Source organism: Poecilia reticulata, chromosome 3 (assembly GCF_904066995.2).
Source record: "Poecilia reticulata chromosome 3, P_reticulata-male-v2, whole genome shotgun sequence".
NCBI classification, from domain to species: domain Eukaryota; kingdom Metazoa; phylum Chordata; class Actinopteri; order Cyprinodontiformes; family Poeciliidae; genus Poecilia; species Poecilia reticulata.
In genome coordinates this window covers 14,406,722-14,429,921 of record NC_088832.1, presented here as the reverse complement: position 1 = coordinate 14,429,921, position 23,200 = coordinate 14,406,722, and the positions used below count along the sequence as shown (strand labels likewise).

Here is a 23,200-nt window from a genome sequence, read left to right as displayed (position 1 = left end):
CAACAGACTTTCATGATCTCTTCAATGGAACCATAAAAACTGATTTAAAAACAGTTTTCAATTTCACTTCAATGAGCTTGTGAAGTGAAATTCAGAAGTTCAATTGGTAAAACTAACTTGGGTAATAAAATGTTTTTTTCTGACTTTGAAAATTCGGTTGTCGCTCAAACTCGGATGTATCAAAACCTACCTAAAGATGTTGGGGGAAGAGAGTGAACCTAGACAATTTGCACCACAGTTATGATTTGCAATACTTCATGAATCAGGCAGATTTTCAGTTCTTGACTGTATTAACCACAGAAATTTTACCCAAAGAGGAAGTTTTAAACCATTAGTTCCAGCAGTGAAGAAAGTACCACAGTCATGTTAGACTAATATAAGAAAATACTCCCATTATTTAACTCAATCATTAAATACTCATTTATTCAAATTCACTTTTTGCACTCACAGTCCGATCTACAAAAACATCAGCATCAGCACGTGACATTAGACATTTTGGTCAAACATAAAAGAAACTGAAAAGAAAAATACACAAATGGCTGGCCTGCATCTCATTTAGCTTTTGTGTAAAACACAATGAGCACCAACCACGTCGGCCAACGTTTTGCTCAAGACTCGGTTTCACACAGGCAGCTGCTTCTCTAACCAGTCAAGCATCCAAGCCAGTCGGGTTGACACTCAGTAGTTAGCACAACCAATTAAAGGGAGAACACCTCAAGAAAAGAAGAAGAAATAAAAATCAAAAAACTTGTGACAAACAAGCTGCAAAATACAAAGAGTGATTTATAACGTGATGTAAGAAGGAAAACCCAATCTCTCAAAAAACAAACAAACAAAAAAACAAAAACAAAACAAAGAAAGTGCTAGTTATTTTGAGTTGAATTTCGCACTAGCAGATTTGTTAGTCATAACCAACCATGAACAGCCCAGTCCATGTATGCAGCCCAGTCTCAGAGTCCCATGAAGGATATTGCAGAATGGGGAACAGCGCAGCCAAGTCTCTTGTCTCTCTGGAGCTCTGCGTCCAGGATTGTGAATGTGAAGGACAAGATGGGCACCAGAGGAGAGTCGGGTGGCTGAGGGGCTGTAAATCCTGTGCAGTTGGGCCAGCTGTGCGTTCGCTGTGGGAAACAGCACTGCAGCTACAGCGGCGTTCCCTCAGGCGACATAGTGATACTGGTTGGGAATCTCCTTGTCACGCTCCATGTAGTCTCTGTCTATGAGCGACTCGATCCGCTTCTTCAGGTCTCCCGGCTGCGCAGAGGTCAGCAAAAAGAAGCAAAAAGCAATGAGATTTGGGTGTAGGAAAGAATGAAACTGAAGACAAGTGGTTTTATAGGTCACCTTGACAGGAAACTTGAGCTGGTTGTAGAGCTCTGACACCAGCAGGTTATGACTCAGAGTTTTCCTCATCTTCATAATGCGCACAACAGCTGCATCGATCTGATACTGCCTGTCCTGAAAGACGCGCTCTGTGGTGCTCACCTGCTCCTCGACCTGTAGGAAATATGACAAGTTAAAAAATAAATAAATAAATAACAGACTTCTCTGGGATATATTAGTTGAAAGCTTGTGGTAAGTTAACAGCAAATAAAATGCATATTAAAAAAAAGAGAGGAAGTATTGAATTTACAAGTACAGAAAAGAGAAATGTACCGTTTCCTTCATTTGAATTTGGTTGATCTTGATGCGGAACAGTTTGTGTTTAAAGTCATTGTTAAAATTGAAGCGATCTCCGTCTTCCACGTCTTTCCCCCGAGGGTTCTTGTTGAGGACGCGCGCTTTCCCACAGGCCAGGGACTGCAGTGTTCGCCTGAGCTCTCCCTCCTCTGCGCAACACAACAAACAAACAACAGTTAAAGCCACAGACTGCTCTCTCACATCTCTGTGGTCGCTGCATATTTTAAAACGTGCGTAACCTATTCCGGTAGCAGCACGGATCTCCTCCATGCTGAATTCCTCCCCTTCGTTGAACATGAGCAGCACCAGAGTTTGGAACAGGGAAACCTGCAGCTCCTTCTTGCCCTGCAGGACAAATCGGTTTCTGTAAAAGTAGGTCAAGTGATTGCCCATCTCAGAGCTCTGGTGATACGCAACAAGCTCTCACCTCTTTAAACTCTGCCTTTAGTACAGCATGGCCCAGTGTGGGCTGCCACTGCAGCTTCCTTCCACTGTGCTTCCCAAGGTAGAACAGCTTGAACACTTCCTGGAGTTTCACCATCTACCAAGAAGTTGCAGCGGCAGCATGTGATTGGCCGGCTACGTTGAAGCCATGTGTTCTTGTCATTCTTGCAGCACAGCCACTCTTACCTCTGATGGGAGGTGAACCTCCATCGGTGTGTATGAAGGCCAGTAGCCCATGGTGAGGATGTTTACAGTGAGTTCTATGTTGCTTGGCTCACTCTGGTTCTGCATGTACTAAATTGCGAAAGTTAAAACACATAAATATGTCATTAGCACTGCAGTGCGTTTAAGTCCATGTGCTGGGATGTCTCTGGTACCTGTTTGAACTGGATCATGATGTCTTTAGACAGCTCCATGTCCTTAAACATCCCCTCAAGCTTACTGGTGAAGGCTGCGCCACATTCTGCAAACGCACAAACATCACAGCTGACATGTTCCCATGCTCTACAAACACACAGACTACTTTGGGATTTAGTGACTCAATGTATAATTTTAGCTCAATAAATCTGATAATTAAAACCTAACTCTTCTATTAAGTTCAATGCACAGTACCTTACAAAAATATTCATACGCATTGTATTTTTTTTTCCACAACTTGAATGACTTTTATATTATACTTTTTGCAAACTGAAGAGTGTTTGTATTTCAATTAAATTCACAACAAATGTCGTCTCGAGTTATTTAAAAAAAACAAACATTTCAACAAGTTTGATAACTTGAATCAATTGATTCAAGTTATTAAAGAAGGTAAGCTCAGTTAATTATTCAAATAGTTTAAAAAGTTTCTATCTAAGGAAACCCAGCAGATTGCAGTATATTTGATTATCTTAACAGCTGCAAATCGTTTTGGGTATGCTTTTAACTGGTTTTGCAAATGTAGACACTAATATTCTTACCCTTCATTGGAAAAAATACTTCAATCAGAATATTTAGAGAACATCTTTGAACATCAGTTTGTAAGTCATTCCACAAATTCATGACTCTGGATGTTCCAAAGTAAGATATGAATATCTTTTGATTTAAACTACAACAATGTAGCTCTGAGGAACTTCATAGTTACTTCTGTGTTTTTATGCTCTCCTTACCCAGCCTGTGAGTTTAGGTCAACAGACTTTCTATTTGTAAAGAAATAGATTTACTTTTTCCTTTTTCTCCCCCCCTCAATTCACAGCTATGCATTACAATAAAAAATCTGCTGAATTGTGTGGCTGTAATGTGAAAAGTCCAGGAGTTATGAACATTTTTATACTGCACTATATATCCAGAAAAGTATTCAATAATAGTTTACTAAGTTAAAAAACAAGAAACTCACCATGTTTGAGTTTGGACAGCATGGACTTTTCAGCATCAACAGAGGCACTCTTACCAACCAGCAGACGCTTGGCCAAATCTTTCTTGTAAAAAGCCTCAAACACGTCTTTTCCTGCATGGACGAAGGGAGTCCTTGTTACTTTAGAACAGGTCTGACAATCACAGCGAAGCACGATGAAAAGGTTCGTTCCTCATCCGTGTAGAGTGTAACAGACCGTGAATGAAGCGGAAGATTATCATGATCTTGTCCAGGATTCTCTCCAGTTCCTCCTCTGTCGCCTCCTTGTTTCCAGCTCTTAACTTGGAGTCCACGTATTTAGCTGAACGGGAAGTAATAACCAGAAAACATGTCATCGTAGGCTGGAACTAATAAAGCATCAAAACTAAACGAAAGTTAATGGGGCTAAAAAATGATTGTAAACGACTGTTATTCGCTTGACCTACCAATGAGTTCAGCAGGCTTGTTAGGCCTCTTGTTAATGAAGGTTTCAAAGGCCTCCTTCATGGCGTTGATGAACGCCTCATTGCGCGCAAAGCAGCTCTGCACAACATTGTCCATCTTGTCCTTGAAGTCCAAAAGGTCCTGAACCATGTCCTTGTCCTTCTCTGGTGTGCAAACGATCTCCCCACCGAATGACTGCAACCAGAAGGTTTATTTAGGCTTTTCTGAGAAGTGACAGGACTAAAACATACATCTCTAATATGTCATGTATGTGTTTAACATATTTACCTTAATATAGTCCCTCCAAAACTGCAGCAGCGTGGGCAGTCCTGCTTTTACCTTGCTGAAGAGCTGGTAGAGGAGGGCCAGCTCAGTGACACGGTTCTCATCAAGGAGATTGCTCAGACCTAACATAAAACGAACAACTAATTTTAAAGTCACAGCTAAAACTGTTACGTCTACTAAAACAGTCTCTGTTCACTTCCAGAGACTCAAAAATCACTAAATGTATTACATTGATATTTTACATGAGCATTGTACTTTGGACAAACTTAATTTTTTCACTAAAAAGGAGGAAAAAAACAGTAACATTATATGGGACTACGCCACAGCTCAAAAGAAAGTGATTATATCCATTATGAGAAATTTAAATAAATTAAACAGACGCACCCTTTTGTAGAACTGCGTTCATATGCTCTCCTAAAAGTTGTTTCTCGACACAGCAGATGAGGGGCTTCCTGTCAAATGATGAAACGCAAAAAATACAAAATTTAAAAATTTGACAAAACCTAAGAATTTGAATAAGAAAATACAATATGTAAATGTAAAATACTCCAGTTATTCGGTTTAGAAGATCTTCCAGTTTAAAGATCACACACACAGTTTTATACAAGTTCAAAATATTTACCAAAATAAGCTTATAGGGATTTAATATATGTTTTAATTAAGTTTTACCAATTCAACATCAATTCTTGCTCCCTTTTGTTTTGTAATGCTATGTTTTACTTCTCATCTTTTCACTCAAAAATTAACTTCTGTTAATACGGGAGGCCTTTGGACCTTATCGCAGCGATAAATCCGTCTGAAGTTTAAACCTGTTAACAACCAGAAGCGAGGGAACTTGTAGACATATACTGTATTTTTTTTACCTCTTGGTTGGAAGTAGATCATTTCTTAGCTGTACCAGAACTCACTCAATCTACAACTCTATCTGTAATAGAAGAAATGTTTTCCCAGCTACACTAATCAGGTTTACATGACTGTATTATTTTGTTCATGGGTTCAACCCATTTAAGAAAGGAAATCTTAAATAAACTGAAACAAACTTTGGAAATTCTATCGTTTGTTTTCAGCCTGAGTGTCTCCCCAGGGCGAACAGAGATAGATGACTCAACAACAACAACAACAACATTCTGAATCTTACTGAGTGCTCTGGTCGAGGTAGCTCACAATTCGATCATTCTCCTCTTCTAAACGGCGAGCTACGTGGTGCAGGTATTCAGGCACCTAAACACAAAGACAGCATAGATTAAGACACCGATGATGAACTTGACCTCATAACCCCAGGATCTATTAGGAGTGTCTCTCACATCTCTCTCCTGCATCAGCCGCTGTCCTTCAGCTGCATAGAGACGATTTGTTTCAGTCAAAAATCTCTCCTCAAAGGAGTCTTTGTAAACCTTTGAGCAAAAGAAGTAAAACGCAGTCTTTATTTGTAGCAAAAAAAACGACCCCTGCAGCCTGCTACCCCGTTACCGTCGGATACCTGCAGGTCTGACAGCATGCCTAGCAAGCTCCGCAGCAGACTGCGATCGATGGTCTCTCCGTTTCGCTCCAGTTCTATCTGCTCCAAAATGCCTTCCACCGTTCGTTTCTGGACCGCACTGTCGCTCACGATGTGTGTGCGGAACAGCTCCAGCCCGGTGTCCCTGCGGCGTACAAACCAGCATCAGCTTCCTGAACGCATCGCTGGAAACACAACCGAGCCGACGGAACCTCACCAGATGGAGGGCAGCAGAGAGTTCTGAAGCACATATGTTCGATCCAGGAAGAGAAAGATGCTTCGGATCATTATCTGGAAAGAGGGGAATCGTTATCTCGTCACCTACTAAGCGAACACCTTTGAAAGCTTTAGGATTGAAGGTCATCTCTTACAGTTTGCCTGCAGTGGTCCTGCCAGCAGCGATTCATTCGCTTCAGGAAGGACAGGTTGTCCATCGACTCTGTGAGCTCCAGGTTAAAGGTAAAACCACAAACAAGCATAGTCACAACAACTTCTAATTTCACTGGGGAAAATATCACTCATAAAGCTTTTAGCTCTCAACTCCAAAATTATTTCGAAAACAGCAACTAAACTCAACAAAATTAGAAAGTTTTGACTGTTAAAGCTACAAATTTATCAGTACAGTCAGCCAGCCAAATATTCCAACTGATGATCCAATCACCAAAGCGTCTCACCGGCTGTCGGGCTTCGTAAAGGTTTCTCCTGGTTTGGCTGACAAGGTTGTGGACAATTAAAAAGGATATTCTCTGAACTGATGGATCTGTGCCCGCACGTGGTCCTCGCAAACCTGCCGCAGCTGCTTGTACAGCGTGGGGGAGACTTTGTACGAACACAGGTTCTCCACGGCCTTGTAGGCGTTCCAGCAAAACGTTTGGCAAGAGTCGCAGGAAAAAGACGAGAAACACGTGAGAAAGTGAAGTCTTCAGCCACGACTTCAGCCTTCTCCAAAGGAGACGTATTTAAGCAACTTGAATATTTATGCAAAACTGATTTCTAAAAACAGAACCTGAGACAAATTTTTCAGATCTGAGCTTGATGTTTAACTACACTGACCTGATAGAGCTCTTCCAGGTTGTACTTGATGGAGGTGCTGTTCTGGATGGCACCCACTGCATCTCGAAGCTTCAGCCACGTGTCTTCTGTGTAGTTCTCTGCTAGTTTTGGCCTATCTGTTGAAACATAACAATAGACGAGATCAAACAAATCGCTGATATGATTAACAAAAACAGGGGGGGAAAAAAACCCTTTTCTCTACCAGTCAAAGGTGAGATGACAACTATTCGTCCATTTAATGCCCCCAAACATTTAACTGCATTTTTTAAAGACATCCACTTTGACGTTTTAGTTTTATTAAGCTTTTATGTCTTAATGCTTCCACAGAAATCTCCAACTTTTATTGTGTATTTATTAAAGACCCACGTCAATTTTTATTGCTTTTTGATTTCAAAAGAACAATATTTTCCTACAAGCTTGGACTTTTTTTTTTTTTGAACTGCTGACAAATTGCTGTTAGAGTATTTTCTACAAACAAATAAAACATGGTGGAAATTCCAAAAAGTGTTTTTGGTTCAAATTGGGTTTTTTTTTCTTTTGAGAACTTTTTGTTTTTGATATTTTAACAATTCTTATATTTTTTTCTACTTTTTGCAAAATCTGCATATTTTTCCTCTTACATTTGTAAAATGCATATTTATAGATTTAAAGTTTAATGAGAAATTCAATTTTTTAAACACATGGATATATTCTGCTGCTGAAACAAAAAAACAAAACAAAACATGAGCAGGTCTGAGATTCCCAAATAACCCAGAATAAAACTTATATATATATAAAAATATATATATATATATATATATATATATATATAACTGTGAATAAATTATGTAAAGCCGTAAAGAAGGCTTTTCCTTCTTTTAGAAAGCTGAAAAAGCTGAAAGGTAGTGTGCAGAAACAAGTGGGGGAGGGGCAGTACTGGACTACTCTATTCCTAAAGCAGCCAGAAAAAAATCTCTGATTACTCTGGCACGTTCTCAGTCTTCTCAATGAAAGGACTTTAAACCGTAGCTGCAACAGGACTGAAAATATCAAATGTTTTAAAACCTTGTTACCTTGATGTTGAATTTAAACTGAATATTGTAGTACACACCACATCAAGGGTTTAAAGTCACAATTATATGACTGCTTTATTGGAGCAAACATTTAACCAGAGAAGTGGCCTATATTATAACACCATAAGTTGTAAAGTTGTGATTTCATTCAGCTGAGATCCAGAAATAGACAAATACACTTTTTGGTGAGGCTGCTTTACCAAGATGCGGGTAATTCTGCGTGGAAAGTGAGAATCTCAGGAGGAAATAACACAACTAATTGCTTAAAATTATGAAGCATGCAAGACAAAATAAAATCATTCCATATCTCCACTCTTTCAAACGAAAGTGTGAGCAAGTTGGTTGGTTTTAAAATAGCAGGCTTTAAGGAGCAAATTATTTTTAAATAAAACAACAAAGAAAAAAAACTGTCACACACAATCTTCTGTAGCATGACTCGAGACCTGCACCCTCCCCTGTTGCTGATGCTGTGGGGGTAAAAAGCACTACAGTGACAGTACCTTTGAAGTTTTTGATCACTAATTTCTTTGAGGCGCCTGTTTTGCCTGAAGTCCTGGCCATCCCGTTGGTGCCGTGCTCGGTCAGAGCCGAGAAGCTGGCCCTCTTGTCCTGTCGGGTGTCCTCTGCCATTATCAGATTAGCGCTTTGGCTTACCGCTGTGTGCTTCAAAGTGTTTTTGCTAAGTTACTGCTGGATTGTCCTGTTGCCTGTTTTGTTCGCTTTCAGCAATGCAGTCCCTTCGTTGAACTAGATTGTCTCTGGATGGCACCACAGGAAGTCTATTTAAAGTACATGATGTTGCAAAAACTTGAAAAACACAACGCTAGGTGAGCATAAAAAATAAACTAGAGACAGCTAAGTAAACACATAGCTAGCTAACGGAGTGTTATCTAAAACTGCAGCACACTTTTCGTCCCATTCGCCACTTTTCTTTTTAGCTTTGTAGGCTAGTCCATGTCAGTGCGGACTACATACGGATTTTAACCAGCTCAGTTAATGTGTTGGGCAAAAGAAAAGAGGAGCTCCAACGCGACTTAGTTATAGCGTTGACATGTTCGACTCATGTTGTTGGTAGCTGTCTTTACCATTTAGCTAGCTAGCATAACAAAATGGCTTTTCTCAGACGGGCTCCCTTGGACAGGTGCGTTCAAGTGTGGCTCGGATTTTCACCTTTAATAAGGCTTGTCTGTACTTTGACAGTAGATTCTTGTAGATTCTAAACTTTTCATTCTACTTACATATATGTGTTAACTCAACATTTTCAGTCTCTCAAGAACTAAAGTGAAATAACAATCACTTCAGTTCTTATTATTGTTACATGAGACTAAAACACACTCCCCAACTGAGATTGTGATATATGTATTTTTTTTATTGTGTTTATTATAACTTTAAACGTACTTATAAACTATATGCTTTATATTTACAGTGGTAAGGAAGTATAAATATGACGTACTTAGAACTACTTGCTTCATTGATACTGCAAGTAGAGCTTTATAAAAAAAAGTGTTAACAAAATCAACTTGTTAGACTTGATCAAATGTTAATTGTCTCCAAGTTTGTTTGTTTTTTCTTTCGTTTTTTAAATCCTCCCGACAGGGGTGTACAGAAAATGGATGGATGGATGGAATTGCCACTGTAATGTGTTGCCTATTAGTCTTTGCAGATTTCCACCCCGCCCGGATGGTCTTGAACGCACCTGCGTTCCACCTGCAGTCAGCGGAGGTTCAGATGGGAGGCTGTTTTACTTTGGATCGGAAGGACTCGAGCAGTAAAAATGAACATTTTCTTCAGTGTGGCTCGGTGCCTTCTTGGACACCATGGCTAGATTGATGTGTATTTTTACAAACAACCCATGACGGCTGCCTCCAGAGCATTAGGGCTCGCCTTTTGGTGCTGATTCGGCCTGTCTGCAGCGGTAGGTATCGTAGCTGCTAACGCCGACAACTCCACCACAAACTCGGCAGGGAGTTGGTCCGCCGAGCATCAGATCAAGAGATGAGTGATCGACTGGATTCATGGCTTTTTAGGTTTTTTTTCTATTTTTGAAGCAGGCACGCACATGAAACGGCAAACCAGCTTAGCTGATTTGAACCCACACTGAATATCTCCCATTTCAGTCACATAATTGGAAATCCAAGAACTATAAAAAATACTGTTAGCTTTAGCCTGGCTAGAACGGTGCAAGCTAATGGTAGCTTCAACTGTAAGATTCCCACGGATTTTTAAGAAAGCGAGAACCCATTTCAATCTTCATTGAATGGTGTCAACATGTAAACACAATACCCTGTTTTCTGACAGTTGGTTTGACCTCGGAGGGAACTTTTCCTGCCGTTTTTGGGCGCTTGGTTTGGGAAGCTAACAGGCAGCTAAAGTCAATCCTGAAGCATGAAAGAGAAAGTCTCCAATTCCTTCCCCCTTTCTTTTCTCGAATTCTTGTATGCGTGCTTAAGAATCCGTATATACATATATATATAATGCAAATGTCTTTATGTTAATGATTTAACGGCCAGGAAGTACTGAGTCACGTGCTTCATGTACAGCTGTGTTGAAATCTGCAGTCATAGCCATGTGATGCCATGTGAAACAGTTATATGGAAAACCGTTTCAGGAAGTATTTATCACTAGCATTGACTTCTGGGAAGATTAAACACATTAACTCGACTTTATTTTAATTGCGATCAGATTACATTAAATTAACTTAACTTGACCCTCAGGGAATATTTCGTTGTTCTCCTGGAAAGATATTCGAAAAGTAATGACAGCCAAAATGTAAACAGAAATGAAGGCTTTAAAGGCTATAACTAGGGGTGGGAAATTGTTGTTTATCGTTATTGTAAAATTCTTCTAATCGTCATAGGATGTTTGAGTTGTTGCGACAGCGATCATCTTTACTTGATGATGTTTGCAGAACTCCTCTTCACCCCTCCAAAAAGTATTTCCAAGCTTAGGCCTACACGAGCAGCAACGAACAGCACTATCTTTCAAAATATGATTAAATGTGCTTGTTGTTTGCTGCTTAACAATAGAACTGCTTTACCTGAGTACTAATGGGTCCTAACGTTGTCTATAAATAGTTTTTTTTCCTAAGTGCAGTCCTTGTGTTTGTGGGCTTCGGCAGCAGGACGGTGCAGTCCCGCCATGAAGTCTGTTGCTAAAAACGACTGCAGTGGTTTCTTTTTATGACTTCCTATCATCATTTTTTTTTATCTTCAACAAACTAAATGCCGCAAGATATTAGGATAAACTCCATTTTGACTTCATAAGTCTATAAAGCCCATTTGTAGCTCTAATGGATAATTATTAATATTACACAAGATTAGTAAGCTTGTCTTCATTTATACTTCAAAGCATATGTTCCCATCCTTTATTGGATTTTTATTAAACACTAAAAGCACATCGAAGGACCTTCTCTTGATTTAGACGGTGGGGAAAATTTTGCAAATCATATATAATGAACTAGGGTTGAGTATTTCACCTGCCTGATGACCATTCAGAGCTGATTTGTTTTTTACCATTAGGCAAAATCCTAATAAATGAATGTGCGTATTTTTATTGTAAATCCCTTGCAGCGTTTAATACAGTGGATTAAACAGTAGAGAGTTTAAATTAATCGGGACTTGCACACAGTTAAGGGCGTACTTCATTTTTTACGGAGCCGAGTGGATCGTGATGCTTCCACAAAATTAAACAAACAAACAAAAACAAAGGTCTGAACTGACCTTTTGTACATTTCCAGGGTCGAATGTCTTTCTGAGAGAAATTATGCTGTGAAATACTCGACCCTTTTCTTACTGCTAGGTTCATGTTAAAAGGGTCCGAGCTGCCTGACTTTAACATTTATTTTCATTAAATCAACTACTCCGTCCGTCTTCATGCGGTTTTGCTGACGCCTGTCTTCTGCTGTTTAGCCTAGATGCCTTGGCTGAGATGAGTGTGAAGGCTTTTGAGCTTGTTCCCGCCGTGGAGCGCGACCTCCTCATGGGCGACAAGGCTCGCATCAACATCGAGTGCATCGAATGCTGCGGGAAACACTTGTACGTGGGCACCAACGACTGCTTCATCCACCACTTTCACCTGGACGAGGTCGCTTCCTCCAAGGGCAAGCTGATCTACTCGACCCAGAAGCTGCTTCACAAATACCTCGGCCTCAAGAAGCCCGTCGCCGAGCTGCGCGCCGCCTCCGCTCTGGAGCGTCTCATAGTGCTTTGCGATGGAATGGTGTTCCTCGTCGATATGGTGACTCTGGAGTCGGTTCCCTCGGCAGCTGGCGGCGGGGCCAAAATCCGAGGCGTGACCGCGTTCTGCGTCAACGAGAACCCCGTCAACGGGGACCCGTTCTGCGTGGAGATGGGCGTGCTGTCGTCCAAGAGGCGGACAGTTCAGGTTTACATGGTCTACGAGGACAGAGTGCAGTTGGTCAAAGAGGTGAATACTCCGGAGCAGCCGTGCGCCGTCAGCATCGATGGGTACTTCCTGTGCTTGGCCCTCACGACGCAGTACGTGATTCTTAACTACAACACAGGAGCTTCGCAGGAGCTCTTCCCTTACAACAGCGAGGAGAGGAGGCCCATTGTGAAGAGGATCAGCCGGGAGGAGTTCCTCCTCGCCGCTCCCGGCGGCCTCGGTGAGTTTGTCGACGGTGGCTCAAAAAGTTGGGAGTTCTGCCGAGAGCAAAAGCTGCACTCATATCCACCTACGAAAATCGGCTTTGCACCTTGTACTAGAGTAAATTTGTCTTTTGTTTTAGGTTGTAGAATTAGTTTTGCTTAGACAGTCTTGTTTTCTGTTCCCAAAAAGGCAAGCTACATAGTGAGTGAAGAGTCCAGCTTTCCCAGTCTTTCTAAAGTTTGATAGGTTTTAACTCTACCTTGTTGTGCTCAGTAAAAGTTAGTTTTTTTCCCCTCCCTCTTCATCCTGCCTCCAGGGATGTTCGCCAACTCAGAGGGAGCGTCTCAGCGGGCTCCAGTTAACTGGTCAGAGAGCGTGATTGCCGCCGCTGTGTGTTTTCCGTATGTGGTGGCTTTGGACGAGAACTTCGTCACCATCCACAGCATGTTGGACCAACAACTGAAACAGACTCTTTCATTCAGGGATGGGCGCCTTCTGCAAGATTTCGAAGGTGTGCTCGCATCCTCTGGGTTTCACATGCGATCAAAAATGTTTATGTGGTTAAAATATGATTGTTTTTTATTACAGCCACTCAAATTATTGTCTTCTTAGCTGTAGTGTTTCTGTTTAGTTTGTTAGTTTCATTGTCTTTCGTTCACGTTAAGCTTCAAAAGTCTAAAAGCTGCAATTCCATAGGTTGAAAAACCTTTGCAAGGCTTTGTGTAAAAAAAAAAATCCTAATATAAATTCTTCTTGTTTGCCAAATGTTAATTATAAAATAATAACAAAACTGACCTCGTTTTAGAGCTCAACACTCTTTAAAGGTTGCTTTGCATGGCGGTGGATTAAAGGGAGGATGAGTCGACTGGCTCTCCTTAAAACAAATACACGCGCAGTCACAGTCTGAGTGTGTGAGGGTTGTGTGTGTTTTAGGTAAAGTCATGCTGGCTTCCACTAAGTCTGTTTACGTCCTGGTTCCTCTGCCACTGGAGAGACAGATTCAAGACTTACTGGCCAGCCGCAGAGTGGAGGAAGCTCTGGTCTTAACCGAGGGAGCTCAGAGAAATATTCCCAAAGACAAGTTCCAGGTAAATATCAGCAGGTCGTTTCAATGGAAAGACCAAATCCGAGGCCTAAAAGAACTACTGATGCCAGGCTGATGGTGCCTGAATGTCGTAGAGTACAAATGTGACGAAGAGAAACGGAAACTTTTAATCAACTTATGGAGCTATAATTATTGGACACACACCAAATCCTGTTTGCACAGAAGGTAAAAAAAAAAAAAACGACCTTCAGTTTGTCTGGATTTAATGAAGCGAAATGTAAATAAACAAGCATCTCAAATGTTTTTCTATATACACCAGCGGTGTGGACTTGAGTCATGAGACTTGAAGCAGAGTCAGACTTGAGTCAAAATGTGGAGCTTTCTTTGCCTTTTTTTTTTCTTTTTTTTTTTTTTAATATGTCAAAATAATTTTATGTCTTCAGAAATTTTAATGTACAGTAGTGAGACTTTTCTGCTATAAATTTAGACTTTTAGTCCTGTGCAGGTCTAAAAGTGTTGTTGAGGTGTTTAGGACATTTTTTAGTTTCCATACATACATTTTTAAGGGGTTAGTGAAAATGCAGAATTTAATTTACTTTCACAAATGAAAAGGCAATCAAACATTTCTGGATACATCTGGACTGAAATGACTGACAGAGGCAGCATGATTTCTTTTGACATTTGAACATACATAGAGAATGAGTCAAAGCTCTTATGGTGATTAATGCCAGTTAATCTTAATAGTTAATTCCAGCTAGGTGACTAAGTTATTTTCCTTTGCTTGATAATTAAATCTCACAGAATAGAAAGACGTTTTAATATCTAGGGATGAGGTTACTTGCTGTCAGCATGTTTTTTTTTTTTGATACTTTGGAACTTTTTCTGTTGGACTGAACAGCAAGAGGAAATTACTAATAAATATTTTCTTAAGAATTTTGATATTTTAAGTCATCGCTCTGCTATACAATTACATATTTGATCAATTACTTTGCTTAGGATGGAAAAATGTCATGCTGCACTTGGAGCACTTTGTAATTTCTGTAGTGACACTTTTCTTTCCATTGTTGCCACTTTCTTCAGGTTTTGCACAGAAGAATCCTTCAGCAGGCAGGGTTCATAAAGTTTGGCCAGCTTCAGTTCCTGGAGGCTAAAGAACACTTTAGGTAACAGCTGGAGTTGCTTTTTCTTGACGTCTCAACCCTTTTCGAAACCCTTTCACGAGAACCATCTGATTCTTGTGAATTTTTCTTCCCTTGTGCATCTCGTGCACTTCACTTTAATCATTGCTGTAAAGGTTTTGAGTAAAATAACAGTCTCATCTTGTCACATTAAGGCTATCGTGTTACTCTCAAAAACCGTTACAGATTTTAATAATTACCATTTTCAATAATTTGATAAAAGCTGTGATGTTTTCGGAAATAAGTTGCTTGTATATCCTTTTCTACGTCTTTGTCTTTTTATTGACACCTCCAAAAAGGAGCTACATGTAATTTGATAAATGTGTCGGTCCTATATGACAAATATTAGTCTTTTTTTTTGTTTTTTTTCTTTTGATACGTCATATGAAATATCTTGAATTATTCCAGCAAGGGTGAGCTGGACGTGCGGGAGCTCATCTCTCTCTACCCCCTGCTGCTACCGGCTTCCTCCTCGTTCATGCGCTGCCACCCTCCTCTTCACGAGTTTGCGGATCTCAACCACCTGGCACAAGGTGACCAGGAGAAAGTGCTGCGATGCAAGAAATTCCTCATCAGCTATCTGGGAGAGGTAACCCGGATTAAAATGGCCTCGTAATCTAGCAGCACGTGGCGTTGTTGTGCGGCTTTATGTTGCATTTTTCCCCTCCTTCCGTTCAGGTTCGCAGCACAGACGTGGCGAACGGCTGCAGAGACGACGTGGACACGGCTCTGCTGAAGCTCTACGCCGAGCAGGATCACGACAGCCTGCTGGACCTGCTGGCCTCGGAGAATTTCTGCGTGCTCACAGATAGCGTTTCGTGGCTGGAGAAGTATCACAAGTGTGTATGCTGCTGTGATTGTTCGTCTGGTTTAAAGTAGGGCTGCAGCGATTAATCGTGACGAGTCGATTGCTGGAGTAATCGTCAACTAGTTAAGTAATCGATTAGTCTGTAGCTAGAGTGTGCAGACTCAAAAGAAGGCTGAAAGAACAACACAGTCAGAACAGTAATTAAGTCAAAACTGTACAGAAATGTGTACATTTTGCATTTAAGATAAAAAAAACCTGTAAATATGTTCTACTCAGAACTATATTGGCGTAGTTTTAGCTTTAACCGGTTAATCCAAACATAAATCGTCAGATTATGCCTTCATTGTACTGATGTTGAGTCAAACAGAAAAGGGCTGAGCTTTTCACATGTTGATGTTTGAAATAGATTTTTTTTAGCTGCAGATGATCAGGAGTACACTAAAGAAAGCTGTACTACTTTCTTATTTAAAAAAGGCAACAAAAACATATTTTCTTTTTTTTTCTTTTAATGTTTTTCTAATATTGTACAAAAGGAGACTAGGGGTTTTAAATGAAATATCTGCAGAATGTGCCTATTTTTTTAGATTAAATTAATCCATAAAATAATCTATTACTAAAATAATAATTAGTTGCAGCCTGAGTTACCTGAGATATCATTTGGTTGTCATGGTGTCGGGGAGTTTTAACATGGACTGGAAACAGGAAATGAAGCGCTGAAAAAAACAACAACAGTATTCTCCGTGCTGTACTATACTGTAAACTCTGTTGTCATTTGTATGTAGGCTTTAAGAAATGGGTTGAAACCGGACTGAGAATTTCTGGCGGTGATTTGGTCATGAGTGTGAGTTGGAACCCTGCCGAATGAAAAATGCAGATTCCACATTAAAATGTCCATTTCTTTCCAGCGGATTAAGACGCAAATATTATGCTGTGATTTCTTTATCAGCTCTATGAGAAGCGAGAACTTTCAATTATTAATCTCAGCGATTCTGTTTAAACTCTGAGCAAATTGGCGTGTAGAGTTGGAAGAGAGGATTACCGTGGGAATCGGTATGATTTTCATTAATTATTGCAGCGATGAAATTGACCAATTCCTAAAGGATTGTCCGAGGCGAGCCTTTGTTGGGTAAATACCGCTCGTTGTCCCGTGCTGTTAATTAACTTCCTGATGAAGCTGTTAAATCCGTGTCCGGTTCAGCCAGGCCGGTTTAATTACTCGGCACAGAAATGTAATTATGTTTTTGAAGCTCCACTCAATCCGCTCTTTTTATTTCTCTCAGATATTTTGCACTCGGGCTTCTCTATCATTTTAATGGGCAGGATGCGGCAGCGCTAAAGGTTTGTATTCCTATGATTTTTTTTCCCCAAAAATAAACAGAACCTGCACCAGATCACTAACGTGTCTTCTCTTCTCTTTTGTTTTTGTTTTTTTTGTCTTTAGTTGTGGATTCGCATTGTAGATGGCGAACTGCAGGACTCCACTAGATCCGATCTGTATGAGTACATCGTGGACTTCCTCTGCTGCTCTTCCAGTATTGAGATTGTGTGGAAGTATGCAGACTGGGCTTTGCGGAAGGATCCCACCGTAGGTTCCCAAAAATGTAACTCTGATGTCTGACTTTTGGTGAAGCTTTGACCCAAATATCTTCTTCAACATTTGTGTTCTGGGAAGATCCAACTTCCCACTTTTTATGGCTACCATATGTTTACTCTCTTCCTCATTCTTAATATTTACTGTTTATTCTCTTCACCAAACTGCCATGTAATTAAAGGTGTTTTTTTTTTTTTTCAACAGAAAAAACTAAATGAGTTCACTTTTCTATTACACACGGTCGTGAAATCTGCAAATAAAGTATTTAGGAACTTCCACAGACCTTGCGGTTCTCTTCGAACAGCTGTTTTTGATCATTTCAAAGACTTTTTATTTATTTGTTGTTTTTTTTCTTTATAGACAGGTATTCGGATCTTTACTAAGAGGCCTGTCGGCAAAGATCGATCAGAGGTGAACCCAGATGAAGCCATCGCCTACCTGGGGAAACACAGCCAGGCTCTGCTTCTCTACTTGGAGCATCTTGTGTTGGAGAGAAAAATGCAGGTAAAAGAAAAAGAGTTTATTAGATGTAACCTTTATATGGGGACACAGTTGAAAAAAAAATGCCAGAAAATATCTTCACAAATGTGAAAATATCCCACAACCAGGACTTGTAAGCTTTTTGAATCAAATAAATGTGATTTGAATTCACAAATTCTGCAGCATAAGTACTACTGCTTGTGAAAACTGGTGGTTGCATTGATAACCTAGCCAGACCCAAGCACAGTAACAGGTCATCATGTTGTTATTTAGATGGATTTGACTATTTCTGGGGTTGTTTTTCCCTTCTTGTTGTGCAGAAAGAGAAGTTCCACACACACCTGGTCATGTTGTACCTGGACAGGGTCATGCTGCTGCTGTCAGAGTCGCCAACTGATGAGGGGCAGCTGTCCAGAGCCAGAGAGAAGCTCCAAGCCATGCTCAGGGAGTCTGACTTATACCGTGTACAGTTTGTTTTAGGTGAACACAAACCACCCAGTGCAACAGGAATATTTATTTTAGAGTCAGTGAGATCATTTTTCAGATTGAAGCTCTTTTTTTTGTTTTATCTGTTTAAACCCGGATTAGGTAAAATGGAGAGCTGTGACAAGCTGCTGCTAGAGCGTGCAACACTACATGGGAAATTGGAGGAGCACGACAAAGCGCTGCACATCCTGGTCCACAAACTCAGAGACTTCCCGTCCGCCGAGGCCTTCTGTATCTGGGCCTCGTCCAGTCGCGATCCAGGATATCGACAGCGGCTGTTCCACCTCCTCCTGGGGGTCTACCTCGACGGCAGCCCTCCTGGAAAAGGTCAAGCAGCTGGAGGCGGCGGTGGCGAGATGGAGATGGCGGCCGTGGATCTGTTAAACAGGCACGGCGAGGTGTTTGACGCCGTCCGCGTCCTACGGATGCTCCCGGAGAGCTGGTCGCTGCAGCTGCTGAGGCCATTCTTGAACCGGGCCGTCAGGGCCAGCATGCACGCCGGCCGGACCTCCCAGATCGCTTTGGGCCTCGCCCGCTCTGAGAACGTGCAGCTGCTGCACGACAGGGTGAGCAACACAGGAAAGCACTAAAAGCTGAATGAAAAGTTTTATCTGCCTCCCTAAACCGTCCACTTATTTGTTCATGTTCATATTATTTTTTTTTTTTAACCAAATGTTGGCTATGCTTTAATTAATGGACGAGCTAATTAAACCAGTGGGCTTTACAGACTGTTTTAATTATTAATAAGTCTGTTTTGTCTTTGTTGTTTCTTATGTGCTGGTAGGTGTTTTTGGATATTTTGCCTTTTTTAAGGCTGGGCCAGTTTCCACAGAAGTGTTTAACGAACAGATTGGGAATTAATTCAGGAACATCAAGTGTTTTCTTAAAACGAGATCATTTCTCATTTAAGCAAACAAACAAAAAACTTTGAACAAGAAGCAAAACTCGCTGAAACGGGAAACTTTCTCATTTCAACGAAAAACTTCCTCGTTCAGCGAGTTTTGCGTCTTATGAGATTTTCTTGCTTTAAAGAAAAACTTTCTCGTTTTATATCTCGTCATAACGAGAACATCGCTCATTTTAACCAGGTGTGAAAATGCGCTCGGACAGATTACGACTTGCAAAGGTATAGAGGGGCTTGCCGGGACTTTCCTTCCTCTCACCGTGGCATGAAAGGATGCTACAACCTTTATTTAAGAGAATATATTTTGGTTTTAATGAGATGTATAAATTTCATTTTTAACAAGTTTTTTTTTTTTTTTTTTAAATGGCGGAAATTTTTTTTTAACGAGTTTTGCAACTAAGTTTTCTCGTTTAAATGAAATTAATTTATTTTCAAGCTCTGGCAGTTAAACACTTCCATGAGTCGGTTAGGTCAAACCTGCATTTTAAATGTACTTAAAAACCATTTTTATTTAGAACTAATAATAAAAATATAAATAAACCGAGGCACATAATCGCAAAGTCTGATCAGACGTTATTCTTGCTCCTTCTTCTGGATAGTTGACACTCAATTTCAAAACATTGCAAAAAAAAAAAAAAAGTTTTCAGCTTTGATTTGTTGCAACTCGCGTTTTCTTCCTCTACAGCTAAAAGAGCGGAGGAAACCTATCGTCGTGTCGGAGAAGAAGGGATGCCACCTGTGCCACAACACCTTCAGTGAGCCCGGCGTGGTCTGTCTGCCCGGAGGAGTGCCTGTCCACGTCCACTGCGCCGCACAGAGAGTAAGAGACTCTCCCACAAAGAGACAGTTAGCTAATAGCAGTAACCACACGTGAGACTAAACGTTCCCCCACTGCTGTCTGATGTGCGACCGGAGGCTGCAGTCTTGTTGGGAGAACAAGAGGCACAGAGGAGAATCCAGTTTCGGCCATGGCGTGAACACCACGAAGGGAGCCGGCTCAGTGCCACCGTGTTGTGCTCAGTTCAGTTCATGTGCGCCACACGTGCAGATTTAGAAATCCCAGCTCAGTTTCTTTCCGTATCCCGTCTTCACTCAAAAAAGGTGGAACCCTGAATTGGATCAACAAAATTAACAACAGATGATTTATATATTTTTTTCTTCTCATTTTTAGTCCCGTTTCAAATATTTCTGAAGCATGGAATAATAGCAAGACTCCTCCGGTTCTTGTCCAAGTCACTTTGTGTTGTTATTCTGCCCTAACGTGCGCGCTGCACACCCAGGTTTTAATGTGAAATACTACAAAGGCACTTTCTTTGTGTGTGTCTTTTGCAAGAGGTGTCTCTGTTGCCGCCTCCCCGTCGTCCTCTGCAACATCAGTCGTTTCTGTATCACAGCGTTTCACATGGCAACACTTTGATCCGACCTATTGCTACATTTTGATTATTATCCAAGTAAAAAAAAAAAACTTGGTGACCTGTGGAGTCTATGAGGAAATGATATGATGAGCTCTTATGGATCATTAGTGGAGAAACGTACATTTGAATGCAGCTTCAGGTGCAAATAAGGGAATTGAAAGAAAACTGAAACCTGTGCAATGAATTAAATGTTATACCCCCCCATTGAAAGTATGGGGGGAAAATCTTACTGTCTGGCTTTGACTAATAAAAAATGGTTTCCATTCCGCTTTCAGCTTCTGTTACACTGAAGATGCTTTTACAAATGAAGTGCACTGCAGTTCAAATTAAATCAAACTTCACCTCATTGTCAACAGCAGTGTCTTTGATCTCCAACCCACGACTCTCCCGCCTCAAGACGCCCAGCTGCCTCACAGAGCCATATTGTCATATTCAAAAAAAAAAAAAAAAAATGGCAAAAGTTTTTCAAAATAAACAGGTTTTGTTTACTTTGTAAATTCCTTTTGTTAGTCGAATGAAATACAAAGATGGATTGGTCAGAAGGCGATATAGATGGTGAATAATCATCTGTGCTCTGAAGAATAGCTCTCAGCATCACATTGTCTTCTGTCATTAATCCCGAACAAACGCCACACAAGAAAGAAGAAAATGAAAGGCAATCTTGAACAACCTTCAAGTACTTTTAAGTGGGAACATGAATAATTAAAAAAACATTTTTCCAGGGTTACCGACGGCAGCACAGAACAGGAAAACAATTTTCCATGTAGTTGTACCTTGTGCAAATATGGAAAAATAAAAATCATACCCAAGAAGGGACAGCTTGGCTGAACCTTCAGGTTAGATTTTGGAAGCTCTGCGTTATGCAAACATTAAATTTTACCCTTAAACTTCACACTAGAAGTATGACACACATTTGAATAATTTACGTAGGTTAAAAGGTTTAAAACGTAGCAAATGTTTAATTTTTTAAACACCTAAATCCCAATTAATAATTTTATTCAGACTAATGAATAGTCATTAATGAAGGAAATTTCTTCGGTTTTTATTACAATAACAATTTTGGTGCAAGAAAAGCGACTGTTTAATCTGCAAAAATAAATCTGGCCACACGATGGCAGTATTGTGTAACATTTAAAACGAAACCAATGTGCAGGTCTTCAGAATGGCTACATCTAACAACATAAATATACATTTCACATAACTACAAGTATGTTCTCTTCATTTATTACATGCCACAGATATTATTTTGCACTGCAGAGAGTAAAAGATGGTTATATTTGACTCAGATTGTTGACGGCAGACATGATCTAACAGCATCTGACACTCTCAGAGGATGGATTTCTAACAAAAATGTGCCAGTGACACATATGTCATTTCGACTTTTCTCTTTCATTGGAAAATGTGGGTAAAAGAAAAAAAAGAAAAAAAAAAAGTTTTATCATGAACTGCTTTGATGGTCCAAGAACATACCCGAATGGCTTAATACTTCTTAGCTTTCAAAGCTGCCTGCTTCAGAGGCCTGGAGTTATGGTTTTAACCTTTGTGCTGTGACACCCCCGTGGAAAACGGAGAGAGATGGAGGTCAGCGGGTTTCTGTCATACAGAAACCCTGAATTTCTTTACGGGCTTGTCATCAGAGCAAAGAACCTTGTCTCCAGCTTCTTTCTAAATGCTGCGTATCTGTCGGATAAGAATGAGGTGTGGCTTGGACGTCATAAATAATTTTTTTTCAGTCTGGCAAGATGCAGCCAAACTGTATGGACTTACTTCATCAGAGCCATATTTACTTGTATAACATATTTGTCCTCAGAAAACCTTGTCGGAACGTGCATTAAACGAAAATGACTGCCACAAGGCTGACACTATTAAAACTACTGTCCAGTTCTGCATTTCTTAAAGCTTCGCTGTCCAAAGAGTTTAACTGTAGCTTGTTGGAAAGGCCTCCGCACCATTACTTTAAATCATATAAAAAAGAAAATTCTGCAAAGTTGTATGAAAAGTTGCAATTGTATTTTATAAATATGTGTATAGTGGTGTGTAAATACTGCATTTGTACGTGTTTGTTGCTTTCTAAATCGATGCCACTGTGGATGGAGTGTAAAAAAAAAACTGCTAATCCGTCCCATTTTAATAAACATATGTTTCAGCTCCGACTCAAACTTTCGGTTGTACTTGTCTTCGTTTCTGGTAGCTGGGCTTGACGATGCTTTCTTCTGGTAAGTTCTCTTATTAAACTGACCACTAAATGGCAGGGTTGGATTAAGAGTCTCTTGAAAAGAGACATAGGACCCAAGAGCTTTACCAAAACGGACTCAAAAGTGTGAGTGAACATATTTTGCTAATGTTTTAAGTGAGTTTGGGCTGATCGGCTATGTTGCTACTTTCATGAATCGTTCTTTTGATGGTCTTAAACTAATTGAGAAAAGAGGTTTCGTACATTAAAAATAGCATACATATAAAGATTTTCACTATCGGTGTGTAACAAAAACAGTGCAGGACCAGTAGAAATATTCAGTTGTGAAAACTGAATCACAAAAACAAAGACGACAGCTTTAATTTCATTCAGTGTCCCTGCAAACTCAATTTGGTTTTTCAGACCGAAGCTTTTGAGTTGATTATTATAAGAGAATCTAAAGTTTTGGTAACAAAACGTATTTTACAAGAGCAAGAAAGAAATCTACCTAAAATATCAATAGCTGCAACACGTGTACATGTGGAAAATGAAAAAGCAAAGCTTATACTACAGATGAAACCAGCAACAAAGATGTACAAAGTAAAAAGAGACCTATGCTGGGTCATCCTAATTAGCAGTGTCAGACATGAACACCCCGATATTTGTGTATTTAAAACATTTAGCAAT

At 40.2% G+C, this 23,200-nt stretch overlaps 2 protein-coding genes across 3 annotated transcripts; one reads left to right on the top strand and one right to left on the bottom strand.

Annotated features, from left to right (window-relative positions):
- Positions 1-393: 393 nt before the first annotated feature.
- Positions 394-8,914, bottom strand: cul4a (cullin 4A). The gene is made up of 20 exons (XM_008404396.3): positions 8,326-8,914; positions 6,774-6,889; positions 6,464-6,567; positions 6,092-6,161; positions 5,938-6,011; positions 5,703-5,865; positions 5,527-5,616; positions 5,361-5,443; positions 4,607-4,674; positions 4,226-4,344; positions 3,940-4,132; positions 3,711-3,815; positions 3,497-3,607; positions 2,502-2,587; positions 2,311-2,418; positions 2,108-2,221; positions 1,920-2,025; positions 1,657-1,829; positions 1,345-1,497; positions 394-1,254 (listed from the first exon to the last, which is right to left on the bottom strand). The coding sequence occupies exons 1-20, from the start codon at positions 8,453-8,455 to the stop codon at positions 1,159-1,161; spliced, it is 2,262 nt and encodes a 753-aa protein (XP_008402618.1). The 5' UTR covers positions 8,456-8,914; the 3' UTR covers positions 394-1,158.
- A 62-nt stretch (positions 8,915-8,976) lies between these two features.
- On the top strand, positions 8,977-22,499 carry tgfbrap1 (transforming growth factor, beta receptor associated protein 1). Of its 2 annotated transcripts, none has more exons than XM_008404398.3 (13): positions 8,977-9,740; positions 11,739-12,449; positions 12,750-12,944; positions 13,367-13,521; positions 14,559-14,641; positions 15,065-15,245; positions 15,335-15,495; positions 16,745-16,802; positions 16,906-17,049; positions 17,416-17,559; positions 17,856-18,015; positions 18,124-18,587; positions 19,611-22,499. In XM_008404398.3, the coding sequence occupies exons 2-13, from the start codon at positions 11,753-11,755 to the stop codon at positions 19,797-19,799; spliced, it is 2,631 nt and encodes an 876-aa protein (XP_008402620.1). In that variant the 5' UTR covers positions 8,977-9,740; positions 11,739-11,752; the 3' UTR covers positions 19,800-22,499. The 2 variants fall into 2 exon arrangements, with proteins under 2 accessions (XP_008402620.1, XP_008402619.1); XM_008404397.3 differs by having other exon boundaries at positions 11,734-12,449.
- The last annotated feature ends 701 nt before the right edge of the window (positions 22,500-23,200 follow it).

Coding starts and splice junctions, on each gene's coding strand:
- cul4a (XM_008404396.3), bottom strand. CDS start 8,455: ATGGCAGAGGACACCCGACAGGACAAGAGGGCCAGCTTCTCGGCTCTG. Junction 5,444..5,526: donor GGCTGATGCAGGAGAGAGAT/GTGAGAGACACT, acceptor CTTTGTGTTTAG/GTGCCTGAATACCTGCACCA. Junction 4,133..4,225: donor TTTGGAGGGACTATATTAAG/GTAAATATGTTA, acceptor TTCTGGTTGCAG/TCATTCGGTGGGGAGATCGT.
- tgfbrap1 (XM_008404398.3), top strand. CDS start 11,753: ATGAGTGTGAAGGCTTTTGAGCTTGTTCCCGCCGTGGAGCGCGACCTC. Junction 15,246..15,334: donor TCATCAGCTATCTGGGAGAG/GTAACCCGGATT, acceptor CCTTCCGTTCAG/GTTCGCAGCACAGACGTGGC. Junction 18,588..19,610: donor TGCAGCTGCTGCACGACAGG/GTGAGCAACACA, acceptor CTTCCTCTACAG/CTAAAAGAGCGGAGGAAACC.